This window comes from Taeniopygia guttata, chromosome Z (genome assembly GCF_048771995.1).
Source record: "Taeniopygia guttata chromosome Z, bTaeGut7.mat, whole genome shotgun sequence".
Taxonomy (NCBI): domain Eukaryota; kingdom Metazoa; phylum Chordata; class Aves; order Passeriformes; family Estrildidae; genus Taeniopygia; species Taeniopygia guttata.
The window spans coordinates 33,803,617-33,826,936 of record NC_133063.1 but is presented as its reverse complement, the minus strand read 5'-3'; the positions used below and the strand labels follow the sequence as shown (position 1 = coordinate 33,826,936).

The 23,320-nt window shown below is 39.6% G+C and overlaps 1 protein-coding gene across 1 annotated transcript in view; it reads right to left on the bottom strand.

Moving 5' to 3' along the window:
- Positions 1-20,480, bottom strand: part of MUSK (muscle associated receptor tyrosine kinase) — a 63,713-nt gene extending 43,233 nt beyond the window's left edge. Inside the window, exons 1-5 of the mRNA XM_041711295.2 lie at positions 20,175-20,480; positions 16,105-16,231; positions 13,932-14,083; positions 12,419-12,546; positions 11,789-11,930 (exon numbers count right to left, since the gene is read on the bottom strand). Of these exons, the coding sequence (XP_041567229.1) occupies positions 11,789-11,930; positions 12,419-12,546; positions 13,932-14,083; positions 16,105-16,231; positions 20,175-20,271 (646 nt within the window). The 5' untranslated portion in view covers positions 20,272-20,480. The remainder of the gene's footprint in view (positions 1-11,788; positions 11,931-12,418; positions 12,547-13,931; positions 14,084-16,104; positions 16,232-20,174) is intronic.
- Between the last annotated feature and the right edge of the window lie 2,840 nt (positions 20,481-23,320).

The window sequence follows — 23,320 nt, the reverse complement described above, 5'->3', positions numbered from 1 at the left end:
AGTTTTGAGGTGTGGGATAGGTTGCTTTTTATCTAGAGGCCGCAGTTGCTTTGGTGAACCCTGTCAACACCAGGAGCAGTCAAGCACTAGTTTTGAGGTGTGGGATAGGTTGCTTTTTATCTAGAGGCCACAGTTGCTTTGGTGAACCCTGTATTTAAGAGAATATGAGTAACACTTTCCCATTACGTTAATTAACTTAGCCTGTCAACACCCACAGGTGTTCGCATCCAAGAGTTTGTTGGCAGAGTCCTGGAATACTGTAAAGCATCTGCATCCCCAGTAGTCCAAAGCAAGGTAAGGCCAGAAGTTAAATTTGTGTTGGCAACTGCCTGGCAACATTCCCTTCCCACTGCAGCCAAAGCCTGCTCTCACCCATGAGCCAGACCCAATGTGCCCATCCTGTCAGATCTAATATCACAATCTGCCTCACTTTCCCCAACTGCTTTGTATTTATCAGTGAAACATGGCCTTTGGGGTGACTGAAACCAGGTCTTATGCATATTTTGGGGGTTTTTTTTGTCAATTAAGCTGCAGAACATGGTGTGTAAAGGTAAATCTTGTGTGCACAATGCATTTTCCTTTGCATCCAGTGTTGTGCTGAGATCCATTGCTGCTGGAACTGGTAAACCACATATTGTCTTGGAAGATTTCCAGATATAAATATCCTGGCAAAGACTTTGCACTGTGCAAAATTCATGTGTAAGTACTTCGTTAAAATGCAAGTATTCTTTTGTTTGTGTTTGTCAGTGTCCCCATAAGTCTTTTGTGCCTGAAGCATGAAAGGTCAGAATTATTTCTTGTCTGCAGAGGTGTCTCTAGGCTTGGACACTTTGCTTACTAAGCTGTATAAAAAACGTTTCTGCTTGCTAGCTGTATGCTCTGAAGAATCATGAACTTGTGCCACTGTGATTTTTGCCAGTGAGAAGTGAATTTGCCTAACTCCCCATTCAGATTCATTCAGCTCATAACCATTCACTCTTCCTGACAAGCCTAAACCAGATAGTCAAGGAGGGGTAAAAAGGAGAGGGACTACCATTTCTTTCCCACTGGTGAGAAATGAGGGAAGGTCTGACAAATACATTTTTAAATACATAGAAACCTGCAACATATATGTTTTCTAACATTACCTGCATAAAATAAAAAAAGAAATCTCAAAGTATCAGGGCCAGGAACAAGCCACACACCATGCTCATGGATCAGCAGTCATGGAGACAGTCACACCGAGCTGTGTGCAGCAGCTAATCACATTCCAAGAGCCAGGGCTGACCAGGCGAGATACAGTTTCTGCATCTTGCAGCTGACATGACAGAACCGAATCCCATGTTGGGGAGCATACTCTCCAGCAAGGACAAGGAGACAAAGAATCAACCACTCCTCTCACAGCAGCAGCAGCAGGTTCTGAGTGTGGCTTAGCAATTCCAAAATGCGGATGAGTCAATAATTAAATCCCAAGATAACTGCAAGGTCAGTTTCACTTTGATCTCCAAGTATTTCTTACCTAGGTTGCAGCACTTATCTTTTTTTGTAAGCCTACCAAGTAAATACAAAGAGGAAAAAAACAGCTCCCGCAAAGCTGATATGAGACACTTCCATTTATCTCTATCAAATTGCTTACCTATGTTATTTAATCTATGTACAAACATGCTTATTACTAGAGAATATACAAGTTTTCAAAACAAAAAAAAAGTGCACACACTGTAAGAAATCCACACAATCACTGTATTATTTCTCAAGGAACAGCACTGTAATGTATGGGGCCCAAAAGAGCAAGGTGAGGAAGAGCTGTAAGCGATCTGTAAGCAAGCACTTCTGCAACATCCACTGACCCTCACCCTGTTATTGTGGTAACCCAGGAAGATAAGCCTCCAGTACACCTGAAATATCTGCATTTTGTACACAATGGTAAGATGCAAGTTCTTCTGGCTCCTGTTATATTAATTGGGAGACTTGGGTCTTGTCTTAGTCCTTAAAGCATCATGCAGCCCAGGCCACAATAGACACCAATACATAGACACTCAACCTAGAGCTTGAGGCTATGAGATGGGCACCCGGGACAATTCAAGATTTGTGTGAAGGAAGATGGAGCAAAGCACAACATCTCCATCCTGAATCATATGCCTTCAGATTCAAAGCTCTAGTGTCTGATATAAAGGAATTTTTTTCTTATCAAGGCAATAACTTTTCAAGCTAACTTTATTTTAGGATGGACTCCTTAATTTATGGGTGGTAGGACAATTTGCGTTCATAGAAGGACTCATGTGAAGATAAAACATATCAGCCACTAACTTTTCAGCTGTGAAAGACTTTACACTGCATGTAGATGTCTCTAGAATCCTAAAAGGAGACACCACAAATACAGAAAGATGTAATAACCAGGAGTAAAATGTAAATAGATAGCTTATATCCTGTGTAACTATATAAAACCTGTTCTGTACAAGTGTTCATCTATATATACAGAGCAAACGGTAGATTCAAGGACAAGTCAGGATAATGCGTTCAAATTACTTCCCAAGGAAATGTGCGAGGAAATTCTTTTCATGTCATTACTGGTCTTATACATGTGTTTGGTTTCTGTGAAGGAAAGAGCCTTTTAAACCTCCCCTTTTAAACCTCCTCATGCTCTGTCTCATCTACAGTATAGTCATACCAGGTGCATTTATCTCTGCCTCTGCACACTACTGAATGTGAAATTTGAAAGGAAGTTCCCAGCCTCCTGAAGGTGGAGGATTTGATCAAGGAGAAATTCCTTTGCTTGTTCTACTCATGATCACAACCCATGACTACTGCCAAGGTTACCAGTCTATATACATGTATTAAAATCACAGCTATGCACAAGTCTCCCTCTCCCTCTCCCACTCTAAGGAATTGAGCAAACAGTTATGGGGAATCACTGGAATAACCAAAAATTAGGTAATTAATTCATCATCATCATATCTAGTCTCCATCACTGACATTTGCAATGCCATAAATTTAATTACATGTCGTGTGAAAAGTACTACCCTTCATCTGCTTTTAAGTGCTACTAGCAGTAGCTACTAGGTTGTTCCTTGGTTTGGTGACAGCAAAGAGCCTGTTCCCTGCTCACCTTAACTTGATTTTTAGCATTGAAAACTCATCTAGTTCCTCCTACAACAGAGATGCATCTTTTTTCCAAATTCTCAACTCCCTGTTTGATGTGCCCTTTTTGTGAGGGTCTAAGAGGAGCTCCAGCCACTTCAGAATGCTTGTCTCATTTGCTCTGGATATTCTCTATCCTCCACTCTCTTCATTGTACTGTGGGAAGCTCATGCTTTCTAGCTAGCCAATGGTTTACAAGAGAGAGGGATTTTAACTGCCATATAATTTTTTCTCTTAAAACCACAATTCATGCAATGATGTGAGAAGGTCATAAATTTTTCAACTGCCTTCCCAAGGCCTTTTTTAGGGGAAAGAGGTTTACATGAAAGGAAATAACAGGCTCAAATAATTTTAAAGAAGAATTTTGCCTTGTCTGAAGCCTCACTGCAGCTCCTCATTGCAAGAGGCCATTGCAATAATGGCTCAAAGGCAGCATGAACCTCATGCCAATGTCACAGCAGAACAAGCCTCAGGAGTAAATTTAATAGCTCACGCGTAGTTGTCATTTCCTGAAGGTCTGAGGCTGTTTTCCTCCTCCTACAGCTTGCCCTGTTACCCTGTAACTAGGGCCATGATTGTTTCTGCAGCACCTCAGAACCTTGGGCTGACTCTGGTGAGCGCTTACAGGTAAGAGGAGATTTAATGAGATATTCTGGGTTTTCAGTTACGCCCACGCCACCCCACTGAGGTCAGTCAAATACTTTGGTGTAATTAGAGGCAAACTTGTAGTGCTTCCTCCCCATATACCTTTTGCAATGTTTAAAATCAAACTGCTGTATTCACCCTTTGCTGTCATAAGACATTACCTGCAGGTATGTATGCCAGCACCAACACAAACAGGAAAGGCATCCTTTCCTGGAGTTTCTGCTTCTGCTCAAGGCCAAGCCAAAGATTTTTCTTCGGTGTTGGTATTAGAATTTCCATGAGGAAGTTTCACCCAAGACTTAATTAAGAACCTTGCCAGTTTCCTATTTGGCAACTCACCTGACCCAAAACACTCTGCCTCAAAAGATGATACAGATAAAAATTCAGCTTTCACACTGAAATCTAATTTGTAGGAAATGCAAGGTAATAGTGCTGATGGGCTGCTTCAGTGGTCTCTTGGTATCTCATTTTCCTACATCATCTATGCCAAGTGCAGGCAAGTCAATACAAAAATGTGAAAATCTTTCTGGATGGCATATCAGGAGTCAGTTTTCATTCAAAATTCAGACCATCTCTGGAATGTGGTCTATCCAAACTGATAGAATTTTCTGCACTAAATACATGCTTTTATTCCTGTTACTTTAATTTTGGTGAGAATTGCTAGTCTGTTGATTTATCTATGATGCAAAAACATCCAAAAAACAGCTGAAGGAAGCTAGTGCTTTACACTTTACAGGGGACAGTCTGTTAACTAAATGGCAATGGCATTGCTTTCTATTGTCAACTAGTCTGCCATCCCCTCAGTGACACAAGAATTAGACTACATGATTAAAATAAAAATCTGGACCAAATCTGGCAAGTCCTTTCTTCTGAATGGATGGTTCTCCAAGGAAAATCTTCCTATTTTTAAGGCTAAGGCAGTTTTCAGAAGTGGCTCGCAGGGGAACATTTTTGTGGCCTGTGGCAGGGTATTATTTTAGTAGCTAGTAATAAGCAATAAAATGTTGCCAGGAAAAGTGTAAGGAGCCTTGCTTCTTGATTGTTCTACGTGCTGCCACATAGTAGCACAGGATGAAGTGAAGCAGCATCACTTCAGCAGAGAGATGAATGAAATGGCCTAATTAAAGAAAGGGTCAGAAGTTCTTAACCCATGCCTCTTCAGACAGCTGGAAAATGCAGAGATTTGAGCCGAAAATGTTAATATACACAGGTAGTTTTTTTGTTAAATACACTGGATCTTCTAATGTTTGCCCTGGCTATTTTGCTTGGTTGTTTCCTTACAGAGGAATGATTGTTAATTTCTATACAAGTGTCAGTAGAATGATGACTTCAAAACTAAAGGTTATCACACAGTATATTCCTGAATTTCACAAATCTCAGGGGCCACAGGCTGGTAGAGATCAAGCTCAGTTTCGTATAAATCACAGTATGGAGTTGCATCTAACTCAGTATACAACCAACAGCACAATCCACATACTCTTTAGCAGACCCTGTATTTATTCCCTTTTTCTACACTTTTCAAAATTAAAAATGCACCTCTGAGCAAATTGGAACTTCAGAGGTTTCACTAGCTGAAACAACAAAGTTGTTCCTGTCTAAAAGACAGGAAGTTTGTTATTTACCCGCAGGGAAAGAAAAACCTTTTGCACACTACATTCCAGTAGACCATTCGCACTGTCTTCCTACATCAGAAAACTGGCCTTCACATCCTGCTGTTGGATTCGAAGGATAACTCTCGGAAAAATATTTTATCTTCTGTTGTGTTAGTAGTGCCTAATCCACCACAACCCTTTGTACATTTCAGTGACTATACCTCCAGAAAATTCTCTTTCAATTTACTTTAATTTCCAGAGAATGCTCTTGCAACAGTTTAAGCTAAATATAAGGCTAAAGCTGAAATAGGATTCATGGCATTTTTGCATTTAAGCAGGTGAAAGCAGGTGTTGCTTCTAAACTGTCAGAAATTCATTATCAACTTTTCAATTTCTTTTGTGATTTTTGTTGTTGTTGTTGTTGTTGTTGTTTTGAAGAATGAAGAAGAACGAGAGCCCTTCTTCATGTGAATTCTACCAATTCACAAAGTGGCACTTTCCTTCCCCAAAGGACAAAAGAAACATTCTCCAAAACAAAGAAAAAAACTGAGCCCAGATGGGGCAATGTTAGCTGTAAATCAGAACAAAATTTACTGGTTTTTGGCTGTTCTGCAATAAGCACTTCTTATTTGATGCAGGAATTACATATAATCTGAACACTGACTATAAGGACAATATCTGAAAAAGATAGTAAGAGATTAAAGCAAAACCATCCAATAGAATTTATTTTGCATTTTAAGAAAAAATTAATGAGGCAGCTTCACTCTGTGTCTGAGTGATAAGCATGCTCATAACAGGAATATTCCCATGCCTCTTACCACACAAGAGCTCATGGCTTTAAATATATTCTTTTAATATCACACAATTCATACATAATGGATATGGGGAATATCATTCTTAACTTATGTCACATCTTGGAGACTGTACAGTTTTAGGCACCAGGCCCAGAAGCTGAACCTGAAAAGCTCTAGCATGGCTTTTGTGGAACTGGTGCTATTAATGGACTGATTCGATGTCACTGCAAATACCAACAAAAATGAAAATTCCTCCCCGTCTGTGGCCTATGTACATAAATAGCTGTCTAATGCATAAAGGAAAAAAACCAAAGGTCTTACAGACCCTACAGATTTCAAATGCTCAGAGAAGGCCCAAAAATACCTTCTTGGCACAGCTTAAATCTTTATACCCTGCCCTAAGTTTTCACTTTCATCAATGGTTATTTCTGCATTTAATGACAAATCTCAACACTACTGATGACGACTGCTTCTTTATTTCCAAAGGAGTGATTTCAGATTTCAGACAAAACTGGAGCATCTTAGCTATCTCAGTCAACATCTGTCAATAAACTTCAGCCTTCGGATATCTGTGTGAACTACAAATTATGTAAGCAAGCGAATGCCTCTATTCAACCATAGTCCTGAATCTTGGATTAATTCAGGAACCTTTCAGCCAGAGATTCACTTTGAGAACCAACACAGCAAACAACAAAAAATCTATGGAAATCCTTTGGCAATGTACTGCTTCACTGAGTATATAAATACTCTTCTAGGTTTTGCAGAAGTGTACACTACCAAAGTGGATAATGCAGTGATTAAAAAGCTAGTTAGCAAAATGCTCAAGATGATAGAAAATGAATACAAAGCTGCAGGTCAGAAATATTGCCTTCAAGAAATTAAAAACTCATTTCTTGGCAAACAATCAGGATTATAATATTGTTTCTTTATCTCAATGCACACATTACCTTCTGTATCTCAATTTACCTTCTACCTTCTGGATGTACAGTAGCAAGAGGAAGTCATCTTCACATGCTAATTTTAGCAGACCAAACAAACTCAGCATTTCTTATCTGTTTGACTTTGCAGAAAGCCAAAACAATTGTTTCTGCCTATTCAAATTCTGCTTCATGCCACTACTTTCACTAGTCCTTTTTTCTTAACCTGAGTGGGCTGTAACTAGAAGAACCAAGTGAGGAAAAGACAACCATGCAACTTTTGCACAGCTGCAGCTTATGCACAACTGTGAACCAGCTCACTAGTGAAGAACTAATTCATAATGACCCCAGCAGATGTCAGAAAGAACCAGCCCTACTCCTCTGAGACATTCCTCAGAACTGAACCAAAGACATGTATAATTTTACTGCTACAGGACACATCAAGATCATAAAAATTGTGTGTAACTCTTCTGCAGGAGTGATGCCTATCTTGTGTAGTCACTCATTTGACTCACTTGGCCAATGCTTGCCTCTTTCATCCTTTCTCCATACATTATCTCCAGAGCATGTTCCCTGATGTCAAATCAAGGGGATGCTCTATGGCCTGTTTTTTCTCCTAATAGCCCCCAGGCACCCTAGGCATGCTTTAAGTGAGGGCAATGCTGTCCATAGACTCAATACAGTTCCCAGCCAGGGACCAAGCTTTTCTCACAAACCAATTATGTCCATTATGATTGTGTGTCTACCACTTGTGGATTGTGCCTTTAAATAAAAAAAATCTATTTCACCATCACTTGTCCAAATTCATCTGAGTTTGCCCCAGACTTGGATAAAAAATGTAAAAAAGCAGGCTTTTTAATCCTTTTAATTAAAATCCTGACCCAGGATTAACTTTTTATAATTCATGTCCTAAGCCCTGGTTCCTGAAACCTCCCCTGGGAAAGCAAACACACTGTCCTAACTTAGGACTGGTCTGTGCAGAGTGAAGAACTCACAGAATCCTTATCTCCTTAATGACATTCACTAGTGAAAACTGAAAAATTGGTTCCCCTAAGAGAGGCCTTCAGTGGTTTCTTTTTCCTGACAAGAACTTCATCTGAATGTTCATCTAAAGCCTGTTGCCCAAACTTTGCTTTAAAAATAATAAAATCTTTAAAATACTAAAGTTGTACTTTAAAAGTAATAAATAGAGACAATAATGCTGAGGAAAGCTGATTAGAAATAAAAGAAAAAATATTTGGAAAATCAAAATAGCAGCATTTTTCAAACGATTCTACCGTGAACCACTGAAACCAGACAAGTAGTACTGTAGTGTAAACACTTGGGACAAGTCTGTTGTCAGTTTGAAAAAATGGATCCTGCACAGTTCACCCTATGTACTTGTGACTTGCTGCAATTTCTGGGCCAACTTGAGCAAGTAATTTAAGCATGCACCTGACCAAAAGCACATTTAGGAGCCTGATTGCCTGCAGAGGGAGAGAGTCAGTCTTTCAAGAGTACTTTTGTACTTTCAACAATGTCTTAAACTAATTGCAAGACGTGGAAGCCTAGAAGACAAGGGGCTAATGTGTGTGTCTCAAACATTGATAGCTACATAACTGTGGAGCCAACCAAGGATTGCTGGTAGCGACAGCCAATTACCAATCATGACTGAAGAAAGGGAAAGGGGCCCTATGGAAGTAGGGCAGTGCCTTTCTGGAACAAGTGTCCTTGTTCTGGCTCCCAGAGCTAACCACAAGAGAGTATAGCTGAGGTATGGGAATGAGGCCAATGAGCAGGAGTGGAATGTAAGGTGGGGTCAAGAGCATCCAAGATCCCTGAAGCCCTCCAACCCATTTCCACAAAGGTCTACAAGAATGGGCTGCACATGATAACTCATTTGCATAGCAAGTGAGAAATTTAGCTCCAGTGAATGGAAACTTCACTATAAAAAGGACTACAAAGCCTGGACACACAAGTGTTCCAGGGACCTGCATACCCCATCAGCTGGATTGATGCTGGAACCAGGACTGGTAATATCACACTCTTCCTTTCTTCTTTTCATTCTCCCTCCTCCTCTTTAATCCATATCTCTCTCTCTCAGTCCCTCTTCTTTCATCCTAGCCTGTTATCCAAAACACACTGCCCCATGCTTATATAAGAGGTCAGGGATTACCATACACAATTCCATGCCAAATGTGTAATTTATTAATAAAACTTTGTAAGCTTTTGCAGGCACTCTTAGTTTTGTCATTCCTTTCAACCACAAGGACATATGATCCTTGGGTGCTCCCTTCCATGTAAGGGTGGGATGCCACACAGGACTAATGCTGGACTCATTAAAATAGAAGCACACAATAAATCAGGATCCATGTGATCTAGCTCTAGCTAGACATAAATATTTACACTTTTCCTTGAATGGACACTTGCCTTGAATTAAATATTCCTAGTTAACCAGCCATGCTGTTTCATTTTATTTTCATATTAAACCACACTATGCAGGCTGGGGACTCCAGTAAATACTAGGACCAAGATTTAAAAAAAAATCATAAAGTTATTACAGGGAAGCAATAAACAACAATTTCCATAAATTTTATGAACACTATGAATGCTCAAAGAATGTTGGAGTGTGATTTTTCTGCTTTGAATAATTTTAATTCTTACTTAATTGAAATTATTTATAAATGATGATACTAATGGGGTAGGAGAGGCAGGATTGGAAGGATACTAAAAATGATAAAAGAGGTGTATGAGGGTGATGTGTGCACGTACCAACTTGCAGGAAAGTGCACAGGTATGTGCACATTTAATTATGCTAAATATCCATGAAAATGGATCTAAAATACATGAGGGAAAGGGATTTGCAGCAAGCTGCTGTGTCAGGATTACGAGTGTTGTTGTCAGTTTGAGCAAATAGATTCTTCGCAGTTCGCTCTGTGTACTAAATCAGGATTAATACCTCTGGATTGTGGAAGCCAAAAATATAACCCAAACACATGTCTGTCTAGTTTGGGTGATCACCTGAAATTAGGTATATTATACAGGTGTCCTACCAGAGAAACCAAGGTAAGCCTAGAGGAGAGCATTTATTTGTTCACTCAACACACGAAGGGAGAAGGGAGCATGAGGGGACCATTTGTGTGGGAGCATTGACCTGCCACTGATCAATTAAGAACTAATATTATTCCTTCTAAAAGGAGCACACATACACACACCCAAAGAAGGGTATTTGTGATTTATTTTGCCAGTCCTTGAATTAACAGGCCACTGCATAAATCTGGAGATGGAGAAAAACAAGCCATCAACCTTAGCAGCCTGGATTTTTGGTGCAATTCTTGCTTGTTTTTAGATTCCCTGACTGGCTCTGGCAGATCTGGAGCAAAGAATTGCAGTGACAGAGGCCCTTCAGCATTTGTGTTCATAGCACCAAATATCTGCCATTCAAAGGTTAACTCTTGACAAGTCTTTGCCCATTGTTTCAATGACATGGGCCAAACTAAAATCCAGGACTCAGGCTATTCACATCAAGATCCAACTGTTTTCAGTTTGCTTCATCGCTTTTAGCCCGGGAGAAGTACAGCTCTGAACCTAGGTTAAGAGTAGTTGCCTTCCTGTTTTAAAGCAATTTAAGGAATTTCTAGTATAAACTGTCTGTATGTATAAATATTAAAAAGGGACAAAAAAAACCTGAAAAATTCATTCATTTTTTAGGAAAACAGCAGACCTACAGTAATATGTAGTTGGATCTAATATACCTGATACTGCTCCCAAAAGGAAGTCTATGTTCCTCCTAGAAATGGGATTGCACGCTAAGTAACTTCTGATAGCTCCAGGCCAAATGTAACTCGCAATAGTATTTTGAAGCTTACTAAGCAAACAAAGACTCTTTTCTACTTTCTGCATTGCAGTCATCCTGAATCAGAAATAAAAATTTGTTAATCTACTAAATCAGTCATTCTCCCACTCACTCCACAAGCCCTTGACCAAACCAAAGTCTCTTACAGGATTCAGGAAGAGAACATGCCTTGTTGCCAACATTTTGGTACCCTGTTTTCAGCACTCTGAAACTGGTGGCTGTTCACACCACAAAGCAAATTCCTCCTGTACTAAGAATTGGACACAGAGTACATAAGGACCAGAAACTGAAAAATTAATCTGGTGTTCATTTAGTGGGCAGAAAATGTTCAAGTCCACAAAGGTAAAAGTTCTTTTCTCCTTCTCCTTCTCCTTCTCCTTCTCCTTCTCCTTCTCCTTCTCCTTCTCCTTCTCCTTCTCCTTCTCCTTCTCCTTCTCCTTCTCCTTCTCCTTCTCCTTCTCCTTCTCCTTCTCCTTCTCCTTCTCCTTCTCCTTCTCCTTCTCCTTCTCCTTCTCCTTCTCCTTCTCCTTCTCCTTCTCCTTCTCCTTCTTTCTCCTTCTCCTTCTCCTTCTCCTTCTCCTTCTCCTTCTCCTTCTCCTTCTCCTTCTCCTTCTCCTTCTCCTTCTCCTTCTCCTTCTCCTTCTCCTTCTCCTTCTCCTTCTCCTTCTCCTTCTCCTTCTCCTTCTCCTTCTCCTTCTCCTTCTCCTTCTCCTTCTCCTTCTCCTTCTCCTTCTCCTTCTCCTCCTTCTCCTTTTCTCTTTCCTTTTTTTATTACCATCCAGGGTGGTTTTGACAACATCAACACAATACTACAGGTTAATTCAGGCTAACTGGGTATGCACAAGGGTCTGGCACATGGAGCTTGAGACTGGTTCAAAAGTCACTCACCTTCCACTACCACAGTTGCAGGTTTTGAATAGGCTGTGCCCAGACTGTTCTTGGCTACACAACGATACTGTCCTGCATCTTCTCTCTGAACATTGTGTATCCTTAAATTTCCAGAATCGAGGACGGCAATGCGAGCAGTCTCCTGCCAGAGGAAGGAGCCATTGAGGTGAGGACTCTACATGCAGGCTGCACACAAACAGCATCAAAAATCTCTTTACAAAGTTTGGGCTTACATGCATGAACACTATACATGTCCTACAACTCAAGGATTTTGGGCCAGCTCATCCTGCTCAGCATTGTCATGACACATTCACTCACTGCTATTTTTACAGATCAGTGAATTATAACTTCAAAAGAGCTCTTATTTATGAGAACACTCACAAGCGCTTTCCTCAGTATTTGGCCATACTTAGTAGTAACAAGAATATATCACATAAAATATAGATACACAGAGAACATTTGGTTTGTATGTAGAATTATTGCAAATGAAGATATTTATTAGATGAGCCCTGGATTTTCCAAATGCTTCCTTTCTAGCTACTAGAATTTACAAATACTATAACTAATGCTAATATTTACAGAGTAGCTTTAGCAAATAATCAGCATTATTGAATACCATTCTCTACTCACCTTTACAACTGTTTCTCCTTTGACCCATGAAACAGAAGGTTTTGGACTCCCCATTGTAGTGCATGGAAGAACAGCCTTTAATCCTTCTATTATTTCCACATTTACAGGTGGACGGGTTATTTTGGGTCCTAAAGTTTTAAAAGCCAAAAATTAAAGTTGAAATGAAGCTACAAGATAATAGAATGAGACAAATCCAGAAATTACATCAAAAAAATTATGGCTTTTTTCTGTGTATTACTGAAAAAGAAAGCAGTCTTTCTTGGGTTTGAAGTTATTTGATAAGAAAGAACTTTCTTCCGCACAGCATTCAGTTTAAAAAGCAGCAAAAGCAGCTAACTTGCATGCGTTATTTGTTTTCCTGTGTGGAGTTTGACAGTCATTTGAATTAGGGCCTGGGCTTAAATCCAAATTCAGGTGAGCGTATTTCCAGTATTGAATAATGTTATCATTCCAGGTTCTGACATTTTTTCACTGCGTAAACACTGTCTTGTCTCAAAGCTCAGATATGGATTGAATTGATTTTGAAAGAGTTTTAACCCAGGCTTGCCTCTAGCTCAATGAGAAGGGCATGTAAACACAATTAATATCCTTAACTGAAGGATTTATAACTATGCTGAAGAAGAAAAGGACAATTGAGCCTTATAGAAAAAGCCATCAAACTCCCTTAAAGTTAATGAGGGATAAATTTAAATTCATTTTACTGAAAGAACATGGCCTGTCTTAGTCTGAGCTGAGACTACAAACAATTATTATCTGTCTTGACAGTTTGAGGCCTTTGCATGATAATCAACCAGCAGAAAAACAAGTTTCAGAGACCATCATCTCCTGGCCACCACCTGCATGTGACTGGGATAATGCAGAGTTCCAGCATTACCAGACCTTGAGAGTCATCCTATTGTCAGACAAATCCTTTCCTACAAACAGATGCTTTAGCCAGATGATACCTTTGCTGCCTTTTAAAGTGTTTGTGTAAATAACTCTAGCCACGTGAGCCCAGCTTTACTGAGTTTGACACATATGGAGCTCTCAGCAAGAGCAAGTCTTTCGCCTTTCACGTGGGATGATGAGATTTACAACATAGTGTTCCAGACCATTCAACACTGCTATTGAGAGCATCTGAACATAGTTTAGTTGATTTTGCCATCCTCAGGAAGAAATCTGATTAGTGAAATTTTACAATTAAAATTCACTAGGGACCTATGCAGTATTGCTGCAGAGGTCTAATCCATCAAACTGTGCTCTTTTACAGAGTTTTGCACAAAGGGCATTCTTCAAAGCATCAGTTTTTGTCTTCTGGTCTTAGAACAAGTGTGTGTTATTCAAAGTAAATAATCTCAACTGCATTAAGTTATGTTCCCATATGGGACGTCTCTGACTAAAAGAACTGAACCCAGCTTCCCAGGATCATGGGTCTGCCCTGAACTTGGATCCCCAGGTGCCATAGATCGGAGTTTTCTCAGGCTTTCAATTAAACACTCACACTGTGTCAGGAAGAAATTGCATTCCCACTTACGCATTTTCACCTGGAGAGCCCCACAGCTCTGCGCAGCTGCTCCAACTCCATTATCTGCTGTGCAGCAGTACACTCCATCATCCGTGTCCTCCACACTCAGAATGGTCAGGAGCTGCCCGTTCCTCTGGATGCTGTACCGGGTGTCAAATAGCCTGCAGGACACAGCACAGATTGTCAGGGACAACCAGGAACAGAGAAAGGGAATTGCATTCAAATATGAAGACTGCTGATGTCACTACAAATGGCAATAAGCTCTACCTTTAATTTTCAACCCACAAGAAGAAGGGAAGGTGCTGAAAATGCTGAGTTCAGACTTAAGATTCAGTTTCTCACTAGACCATGCAGTTCCTGACTGTCACTAATGTAGTGGCAATTCTACCTCCACACAGACCTTGGTAAAATCAGTAGGCATCATGTTTGTGGTTTTGACTGGCCAAGGATAGGCGTAAGCGCAAATAATCTGTTTCGGTTGGGTCCTGTTTTAGGTGTCATTATTCATTGTAAGAGAAAGATGCTTACATAGGAACAAAAGCTGAAATTGTATAAAAAATGTTTTTCCTTCCTCAGGAAAAACAAAACAAAACAAAAATGTTTGGTTTTTTTTTTTATTAAATAAATAAAGTTATGGAATTATTTTTAAAGTTGTGAGAAATAACACAAACCAAAAACCATGAACCTTTGTGTCTACATCCTGGAGTAGTTTTGTCTATTTGTTGTGAACAAAAACCACCAAACCAACAAACAAGCAAAGAAATGTACTGAAGCCATCTGAAAGTTAGAGGATTCAAAGATAGCTATAGTTTAATGACAGCAGGCTTTAACCTGGATATTTCAGAGAACTGAAGGAAGCCCTGAAGCTGGAGCAACAAAAATACAGGCTATTGTAATGAAATCTGTGGAGCAAAGACCTATTTCATATGTGAGCATGACAAGAGAAGTGTGGGATGTGAGTAGGGGGGATGTGTATATTCAAGTGTGAGAGCCAGGGAAATCAGAAAGAAAGATGATGAGAAATCAGAGAGCTGATGTATTGATTTTCACTGTAAAGCTATGAAAAATATAAAGAAATAGTATAAATAGACACTACTAATAGTAAATTTCTTTGTGGTTTTTTTTTCACAACTTTATTGATACTTTTGGAAGCACCTTCATTTTAGTCTAATGAACAGTGGAAAAAGGGTTCTGACCTGAGGATTTTGTCCCAAGCAATCACAAATATCTGACCACTTCATATGTCAGGTTTGTCTTTTACTGTTAAAAATTTTACAGTAGTCACTGACTAATCTGAATGTGCCATTATGATGTTTTAGGCATGTATTTCATTTCAACAGCACTGCACCTCTCAGTATTACATCTCCCTCCTCTTTTCCAAAGTGGGAAGAAGGAGTGCCATGAAGTCATCCATAGTGTAAAACACATGCTGACTCCGTCTCCTTCTTGTCCTAAGGAAGGCTCATTGTAGGCAGCCCTGTTCTGGAAGATGGCACAGGTAATCATTTCACTCAGCACAGGGCACCTGCTGATTTACTTGCATAAGTTTTGATGCCAAAAGGAAAGGCACATCCAGAAGACTAGTGCTGACTCTATTCTCTGTCCTGGCTCGATTCCCATTGAAGTTGAAAATTTACATATTGTTTTGTTTTGAAGGTTATTCTTGCTGTCTGTCCAGGAGGCTGCCTTCTTTGTTGACATCTTGATGCTTGGTGATGCACTGTTAATGTCTGACAGTGCATAACAATGAGAAGACAATTTCCAGGTCCAGAACCAGAAACAAACAAGAATGGCACAGCTCAGCCCCTTCCATGCAAAGTTTCCAAGAACATTGAGACAGACAACAAATCCTGCTAAGCTCCTTTTAAATATTATACAGCATCCTCCTCCTTCATAAATGCATAAACTAAGGAAGAGAGTAGATTGACTTGTCTGAAGCTGGAGAGAAATGTCCTTGCAGCAGAAACCAGCTCTCTGCAAACTCAAGTGTGTAAAGGTGCAAGAGCAACTTTCAAGTGCTCTTACCACTCCCTTGGAAATACAGAATCCTAGCTAATAACAGCTACTCATTGTCTCACCTGCCACAGACCCATTTTTGTATTTTCAGATATTTTCATGATATATATATCATGAAAGGAAGCACTGCCAGAAGGTGCTGGTGAGGGCTGGTGCTGCTCCCTACCTGATGGGAATGCTGTTGCGTGTCCATGTAATCTCCGGCTCAGGATATGACTCTACTACACAGACAAACTTGGCAATGTCTTCCACCAGGGCATCCACTGTTTCCAGAGGAGTGCTGATCAAGGGAGCTGTGTGAAGAAGGAAAAATGAGAATGCTTTCTGGTGCCTACTGGAGAGAGTTACACAGCCTGCCAAACACCTTTGGTGTAGGGAGACATGTCCGTGCAGGGTCACTCAGTGGCATTTTCCTTTGAGGTCTCTCCATAAGATGCAAAACAGAACAAACCAAGCTCCAACAAGCTCAGTGCATCCTGTGTTTCTGACCCACCTCTTTCTTGAGACTCACACAAAGTGCAAGGACACAGGTGAGGCTGTCCCACTGCTACAAGGCTGGAAGTACAAGGAGCAGCATACAAATTGAAGCCAAGCTGACCTGCCCCTGGAGTGGGAAAAGTGCCTCCTTATTAGTGCATGAGGTGTGGGGTTTTTTGTCACTATTACAGGATTTATTCACTCTACTGTTTATCTTTATTAAAAAAAAAAAAAAAAAAAAAACACTAACAACAACAAAAAACCTCTTATATACAAACACCAAGCCTATCATATAGCACTGTATTTTTCTAAGCCAGGCTTACAAAGACCATTCAGGTCATTCAGATTTGTGTCATGTCTAGGACACATTCTCATTTTCTCACATTTTCTAACCAAGAAGCGTGAGGACTAGAAGTTTATAGCTATGTCTAATGCTTATTATCATAGACCTGTAGTCATACATTACTTGAATGTATCTTTAGAAACATTTACCATCGCTCTGGTGAAAGACTTGAAGCACAGCTGGAAGTGATCAAAGCATAAGCCTAGCCACTCCCTTTCCCTGCTCATGTTATTCATTGCAGCCACTGTCTCCAAAACCACTTGAATGTCTTGACCAATGGCTGAAAGAGACATACTTCCATTTTGGTTGGAGTGGATTTCACTGACAACTGTGCTGAGATAAAGTAGTTTTTACTATATTCCTGAAACACAGCCTTGAAAATATATAATAGATTCAGGAGTCTTCCTGTTCCTCAATGAGCATAGCAGTTACTGGTCCATTATTTTTTCACAAAGAATCCCAACTGCTGTGTATCTACTGGCCCTCCATAGTACAGTGAGATTCAAATTCAGGCAAAAAATAAACTATATCCATTTTACCCTTCCTTCCCTAAGGAATGGGCAAAAGATAAGACATTCATATTTAAGTGACTGAGAATAATAGAAAGTCAATACCTTAATCCTTTTTCAATTTACATGGAAGTCAAAATTAGAATGTCTTTGGAGTTCTGCTGGAATGAAGTTAGAGGAAGAAAAGATCAGCTTCCACTATCAGGTTTATGTAAAACTAAACGCTTTTGACGTTTCATTCGAATGAATCTGTCTCAATAATAGTTCTAGATTTTATGACTTTGGATCATATCATTGATTAACAATAATGACTATACATATGTAAATCTCAAAACTATATCTAAGACACCTCTAAAGGTCATGTGGATATTCAATTAGAACAAGTCTGTGCCAAGTTCATTGTTTAAGATCACTGCTTCAAATTGTATCATGCATCACTTTATTAGGTTATTTTGGGACACATTAAACAGAAATATTAATCTGTATTGTTCCCCAGATGAATCCCATGCCAGTGAAACCAAATGGAAAACTTCTATAAAGTCTCCATTTTGCTACTACTGAAGGTTGTCTTAGGAGAATAACCCCTACCAATGGTTATCTTGTCTACTTTAAATGAGATATTGCTGTTTTGTGACAAAGTTTATTAGGGTTTAATGGCATTAACCCCAGAGTTTTGCAATATAATTTTATATAGTATGTTTTCATTGCTGTTGTCCACATTCCTTGATCTCTGGAAGAATGCTTTTCTAAACCTGAAAAATGTAAATTTTTACAGCAACAATAATTCAAAACAACCAGTTTTATAATGGTTGTAATGATAAACACAGCCACTCCCACGAGTAAAAAAACTACATTTATACCAAGAGCAGCTATGCATACTGACAATACTTGTTCTTTGGAAAAACAAGACCTGTCAGGTTTCTGTATTAAATAAATTCTCTAGAAACAGTTACATACTTTTAAGTGTGTCTTTTATTCAACACATGACAGAATATTGCATAGATACCATCTGACCTGGTACCTTTTGAAAGCCAGCACACAGCTTTTTGGGCAGAATCAAGGTGCATGCTTGCAAGGAAATAGTGTCCAAACTGACAGCACCACAGTAACAGGAAAATAAATAATTTTAAACTTGCCTTCCCAAATTCTACATCCTCAGAGAGCAACCATGACAGCAATAGGGATGTATAATTTTCTCTTATGCTCCTTTCACCTTTGTGATATTTAACCCAAGTGAGGACAGTCAGCAGTGGGACTTGCTGTCATTTTGTGAGGCAGCAACAGAGTTCCAAAATGGCTGAGATGGTACTTACTTCTAAAAGCCATTCAAACAGCTTGGGTGCTGGTGTCAGTCCATGTTTTCTCCAGAAAGCACTCTAAACTCATGATGTGTGCATTACCATATTTTAAGATAGGAAAATAAAATCTGAACAGTATACAGACATATCTACCATCACACGGAAATGGAGCCAGGCCTCTCTCTCCATGTGTGTGTACTGGGGCTTTGTGATATTTTAAGGTATCCTTGAGGCTTTAAATTAATTGAAAATAAATTAATCTATATATGTGTAAAGCCACACAGGTGCCATTTTTTTGGATGCCAGCTGTAGTTTCCCGAGATAGAAAAATGACACAAGGCTGGTCACGGGACCATGAGAAAGCCAAACCTCCTTCTGTCCCCAGCCCACCAGAAGCTTCCAAATATGCTGGCTTTGGATTTGGATTCAGACATTTGAAACCAGACCAGCCAGGCAAACAAAACAATACATAAAACAGAACCAGTCCCTCTGCAACATCGCAGACACCTGGAGAAACTGCAGTTCATATGATAAAAAAAAGTTCAGCTGTGATGTCCTAGAAAGTGGAATGTATCTATTCATTACACTGTGACACTAGAAAAAAAATTTATCCCTGTCCTCTTTGTTTTTCTTGTCTCTCCAATACCACTTATCTTACCACAATATTCAAAAATGTAAAGTTCACAAACTTATTTCCGTACCTTATGAATATACTAATTTTTTTTTTCAAAACATTTTTATAAAGAATATACATTCTTTCTTTTTTTTTTCATTTTGGGAATAACCTGACTAACAATTGTAAAAGCATAGTCCTGCAAGAGCAGCAATGTTGGCCTAACACGTGAATACTGGCATTTCCCTTAAGATTTCATTTTGTTTTCCTGAAGCTGCAAAGTTTCTAGTAAGCGTTGAATTTGGAGAGCATTGAATTGTAACTCTGAATCATCGTTCAGCAAAAATTGTCGTCTGCAGGTTTACCAAATGATGCATCCAGAATGGTACCACAGATGCATTTTGTACCTCAAAGACTTTTCTGAACAGATTTTTTTACCAATTCTTTTGTTAGCTAAAAGTATGTGAGCATATGCCCATATACATGTGGGCACACAAGATAGAAAGAAGGTGTGATAACTCCTATGTTATATGCTATAACAAACAGTGCATATTTGTACTTATATACATATTCTTTGTAAAGACACCATAGATATTTATTTCTCTTGAAGTTTTATATACTTACAAACCTACACAGGTATGCTGAACACAACAGATCTTGTGCTCAGTAGCAACTGGTGCTACCAGCCATTAACACTTCTGAGCTTCCTTTCACATGGGAAATGTACATCCCACCCAAGCTAAACACAAAGGTCTCCCCTGCCTATTCCAATGGACTATGTGGTCTTCACAGACAAAAAATTCAATTCCAAACACAAATATGAGAATATTTTCACTGCTATCCTTTTAAAAGCAGAGAAGTGACCATTGAAAGCAGATAATTTTTGTCTTTTTGAGAAAGCTACAGCACCATCCACCCTACTGTTAGCAGAGACACCTTCCCCTTTGCAAAACCTCCATCAGCAAATGGCAGAAGAAGAGCAGAGAAAAAGCAAACCTTTCAGAAGTGTCTCAGCCAAGCTGAGGGCTGCCAGGGTGAGGACATGCAGCAGGGGCACCTTCAGCAGGTCATTCATGTTTGATCCAGAAGGCATCCAGCTCCTTCAGGCAAGGTGTGCAGACTTCCCAGCCGGCTGCATTTCGGAAGCAGTGTGCAAGCTGAGCTTCTCTGCAAGTGACAGAGTGGGGTCTGAGGGATCTAAGTATAATCAGGAATTCTTCCACCCAGTGGTGGTGATGGACGTGGCCAGCTGGTGTATATCCACTTTGGTCAGTGTAAAAGCGTGGGGTTCATGAAACAAGAGAAAGCAAATCCCTTCTGAATTCCTTCTAAGCAAACAGAGAACAGTACAATGGGCAAATGCGTTTCCAGGGCAGTACCCTACCCCAGTGTTGCAAAGTCACTGGACCTTAATTCCAGCACACTGTAGGCGCACTAGTAGGGAAAAAATGCTTGCCATTGCATCTTAGTCCCCTTCTTTTCCAGTTTTTCTCCTGTCACTCACACACACTCCCTCTTATTATAACCTTTCAAAATTGGCTGTAATATGCCACCTGTTGCCCTGCTGATAGTATTTCTTTTCTTAACAGACGCATTTGCTGGAGCAGAAGAGGTTGGCATTGATGACTAAAAGTGCCTTTCTGTAGGGAAATATGACAGTGGGGCTTAACCTCCAGAGATATCTTGTTAACCACCAGGTCTCTATCTAAGATGAAAGACAATCAACATTCATTTTCTAGGAAGACTTAAAGAAACATCAGAATCAAGATCTTCTGACTCACTCGTCTTGCCCCATCCTACCACAAAGGTCTATGTTATCTTTTCCAAAAATGTCAAATCATTTGTACTGCCTGTTTTTCCAACATAAATATTTATATGAAGAGCAAAGAGGCTTACCACTGTGGAAAGGCTGATGAGGGAGCAATATTTGCATGAGCAGGGAAAAAGATGAATAGTTAGTCCAGGAAGAACCTAATTGATGATGATCCTCTTGGAACATGATTCTGCATATTTTTCATCATTTTATCAGACGAGATCTTTGCACTAAACTACATGGTTTGAGGAAAGCGAATGTGCAGTCATAACACATCACAGTAAAAGGTACTTTGAGATCTCTGGAATTTCCTTTATTTGCTTAAACTCTTAACTTAAACCTCTTCTAAACAGTCATTTCTGCTATGAATATGCATGGCTCAGCAGTGCTTCTTCTGAGTAGCAAATGGAGTAAAACTGACCAGTGTGGAATGTGTGAACCCCTATGGTTTGCATGGCTTTACAATGGCAATGTTACTTTGGGGACATGCCATTTTTTATTAAGAACAACGATTTCTAGACAAGTGTTCCTCTGAAGACAAATAAAGGCAGAAACAGTCACAAAAATTCTGGTGCTAGCAATGACAAAAAAGCAAAACAAGAAGATAATTATAAAACAACAATAATCCTACCAAGGAAGAGAGAAATACTGATTCATGGCTGAAGTTACAAAAGAAGTATTTCTTTTGTATAAGTCCAGACATATTCAATTAAAATGCTCCATAGAAATGTGACTTGCATTTTTAGAGTAAAATTCTGTTAATGAAGGGACTTGGCCAAAGACCTTTGCATTGCTGGATTCCTGTTTGGAATGTGTTACAAGGCCTTTGAAACGGCACCATCCATATGAGTGCAGAAATTAATATTTCACTTTTATTTGCCAATTGCAGCATTTAGAAATGTCACTGCCAGAAATGGCTGTTAAATGCTAATAATGCCTTTGCATTTTAGGGATTACCACTTAATCTCTCGTTTCCTCTACTTCATTTATTTTAACTAAGGATCATAATGAGCTCCATTACTCTAAACTGAAAGGATGTAAATTTACTCAGTACATGAGAGTAGAGAGAATACATGGGCAAAAATACACAAGCTCCAGCTACACATGCCACATAACTAACATACAATATATTTGGGAAGCTGGTGGTCATCTGTGCCTATCATGGAAAGACGTTTCTATGATTTCGCAGTGAAATCAGTGAAAAACAAATGTTGGTGACACCAAACCTTCTTTGATTCTGAGTATTTTCCAAGCATACCTTATAAAAGTAAAATGCGTCTTTAATTTTTACTCATGGGGTTATGAGTTTGTTACTTATTGGCTGTTCTGCTTAGGGTTTTTCCTAACAAAGCTGAGATGTATGCAGTTTACAGATAATTGTATTTACATCTGTTGTTTTTTTATAGTCATGCCCCAAGGCTTCTGCTGAGATGAGGGCCCAGCAGCCTACACAGTAATGAGAAGTCCAATCCCCAGCTTTCTGATGTTGTGGGAGAAGCTTTGCTCCCATGGATTTCTGCTTATCTCTCTGCACTTCAAACACTCCAAAGAAGTTAGTTCATGAAGTTCAGTACACAAGTTGTGTTCATTCACCTAGCTATCATTTTTCCCCACTGCAAACTGTTTGTGCAGTGACAAATACAGTATTTTGAAATAAATGCATAAATACGAAGAAAGTAGTAATTTGTTAGAGTTGGCAGAAGAGATAATTGTCTTGCAGTCAATGAATTGCTTGATATTTACCACTATGATGAGTGGAAACTGTTTGCAGAACAGAACCATGCTGGACCTTTTTTCTGTACATCTCTGTACACTTCCCTCCTTCTCCCAAGTATTCTGCTGGAGACTGACAGTTTTGCATGCTAATGTGACATAATTTGACCACTGAATTATTTGAACACTGCCTTTTCTCCCACATCACCCTCTGGAATGTCTTCTCCCTAGGCAGTCCTACATGTTCATCCAAGTAGACAGGCTAGGTAGGACAGGTATTTCCAGCAGAAACACCAGGCAGATAGAGAGAGACTTAATGAAATTGGTTTGGCAGTGGTCCTAATCACCCAAGCATCCGGTGATTTACACTGAAACAATACAAGTCAGCACTAACCCAGCCCGAGTAGTGATTGACTTGCCTGACCTCAGATTGAGGTGAGGCTGACTGGCCTGTAGAACCCCAGATCCTCCTTCTTGCCCTTTAACTGGGTGACATTTGCTTTCTTCCCGCTCTCAGGCACCTCTCCTGGACACAGCAACCTTTCAAAGATTTGTTGTTGGTATGAGGTGCAATACCACACCCTTTGTCATTGGCCTTTCCACCTCTTGTATGAGA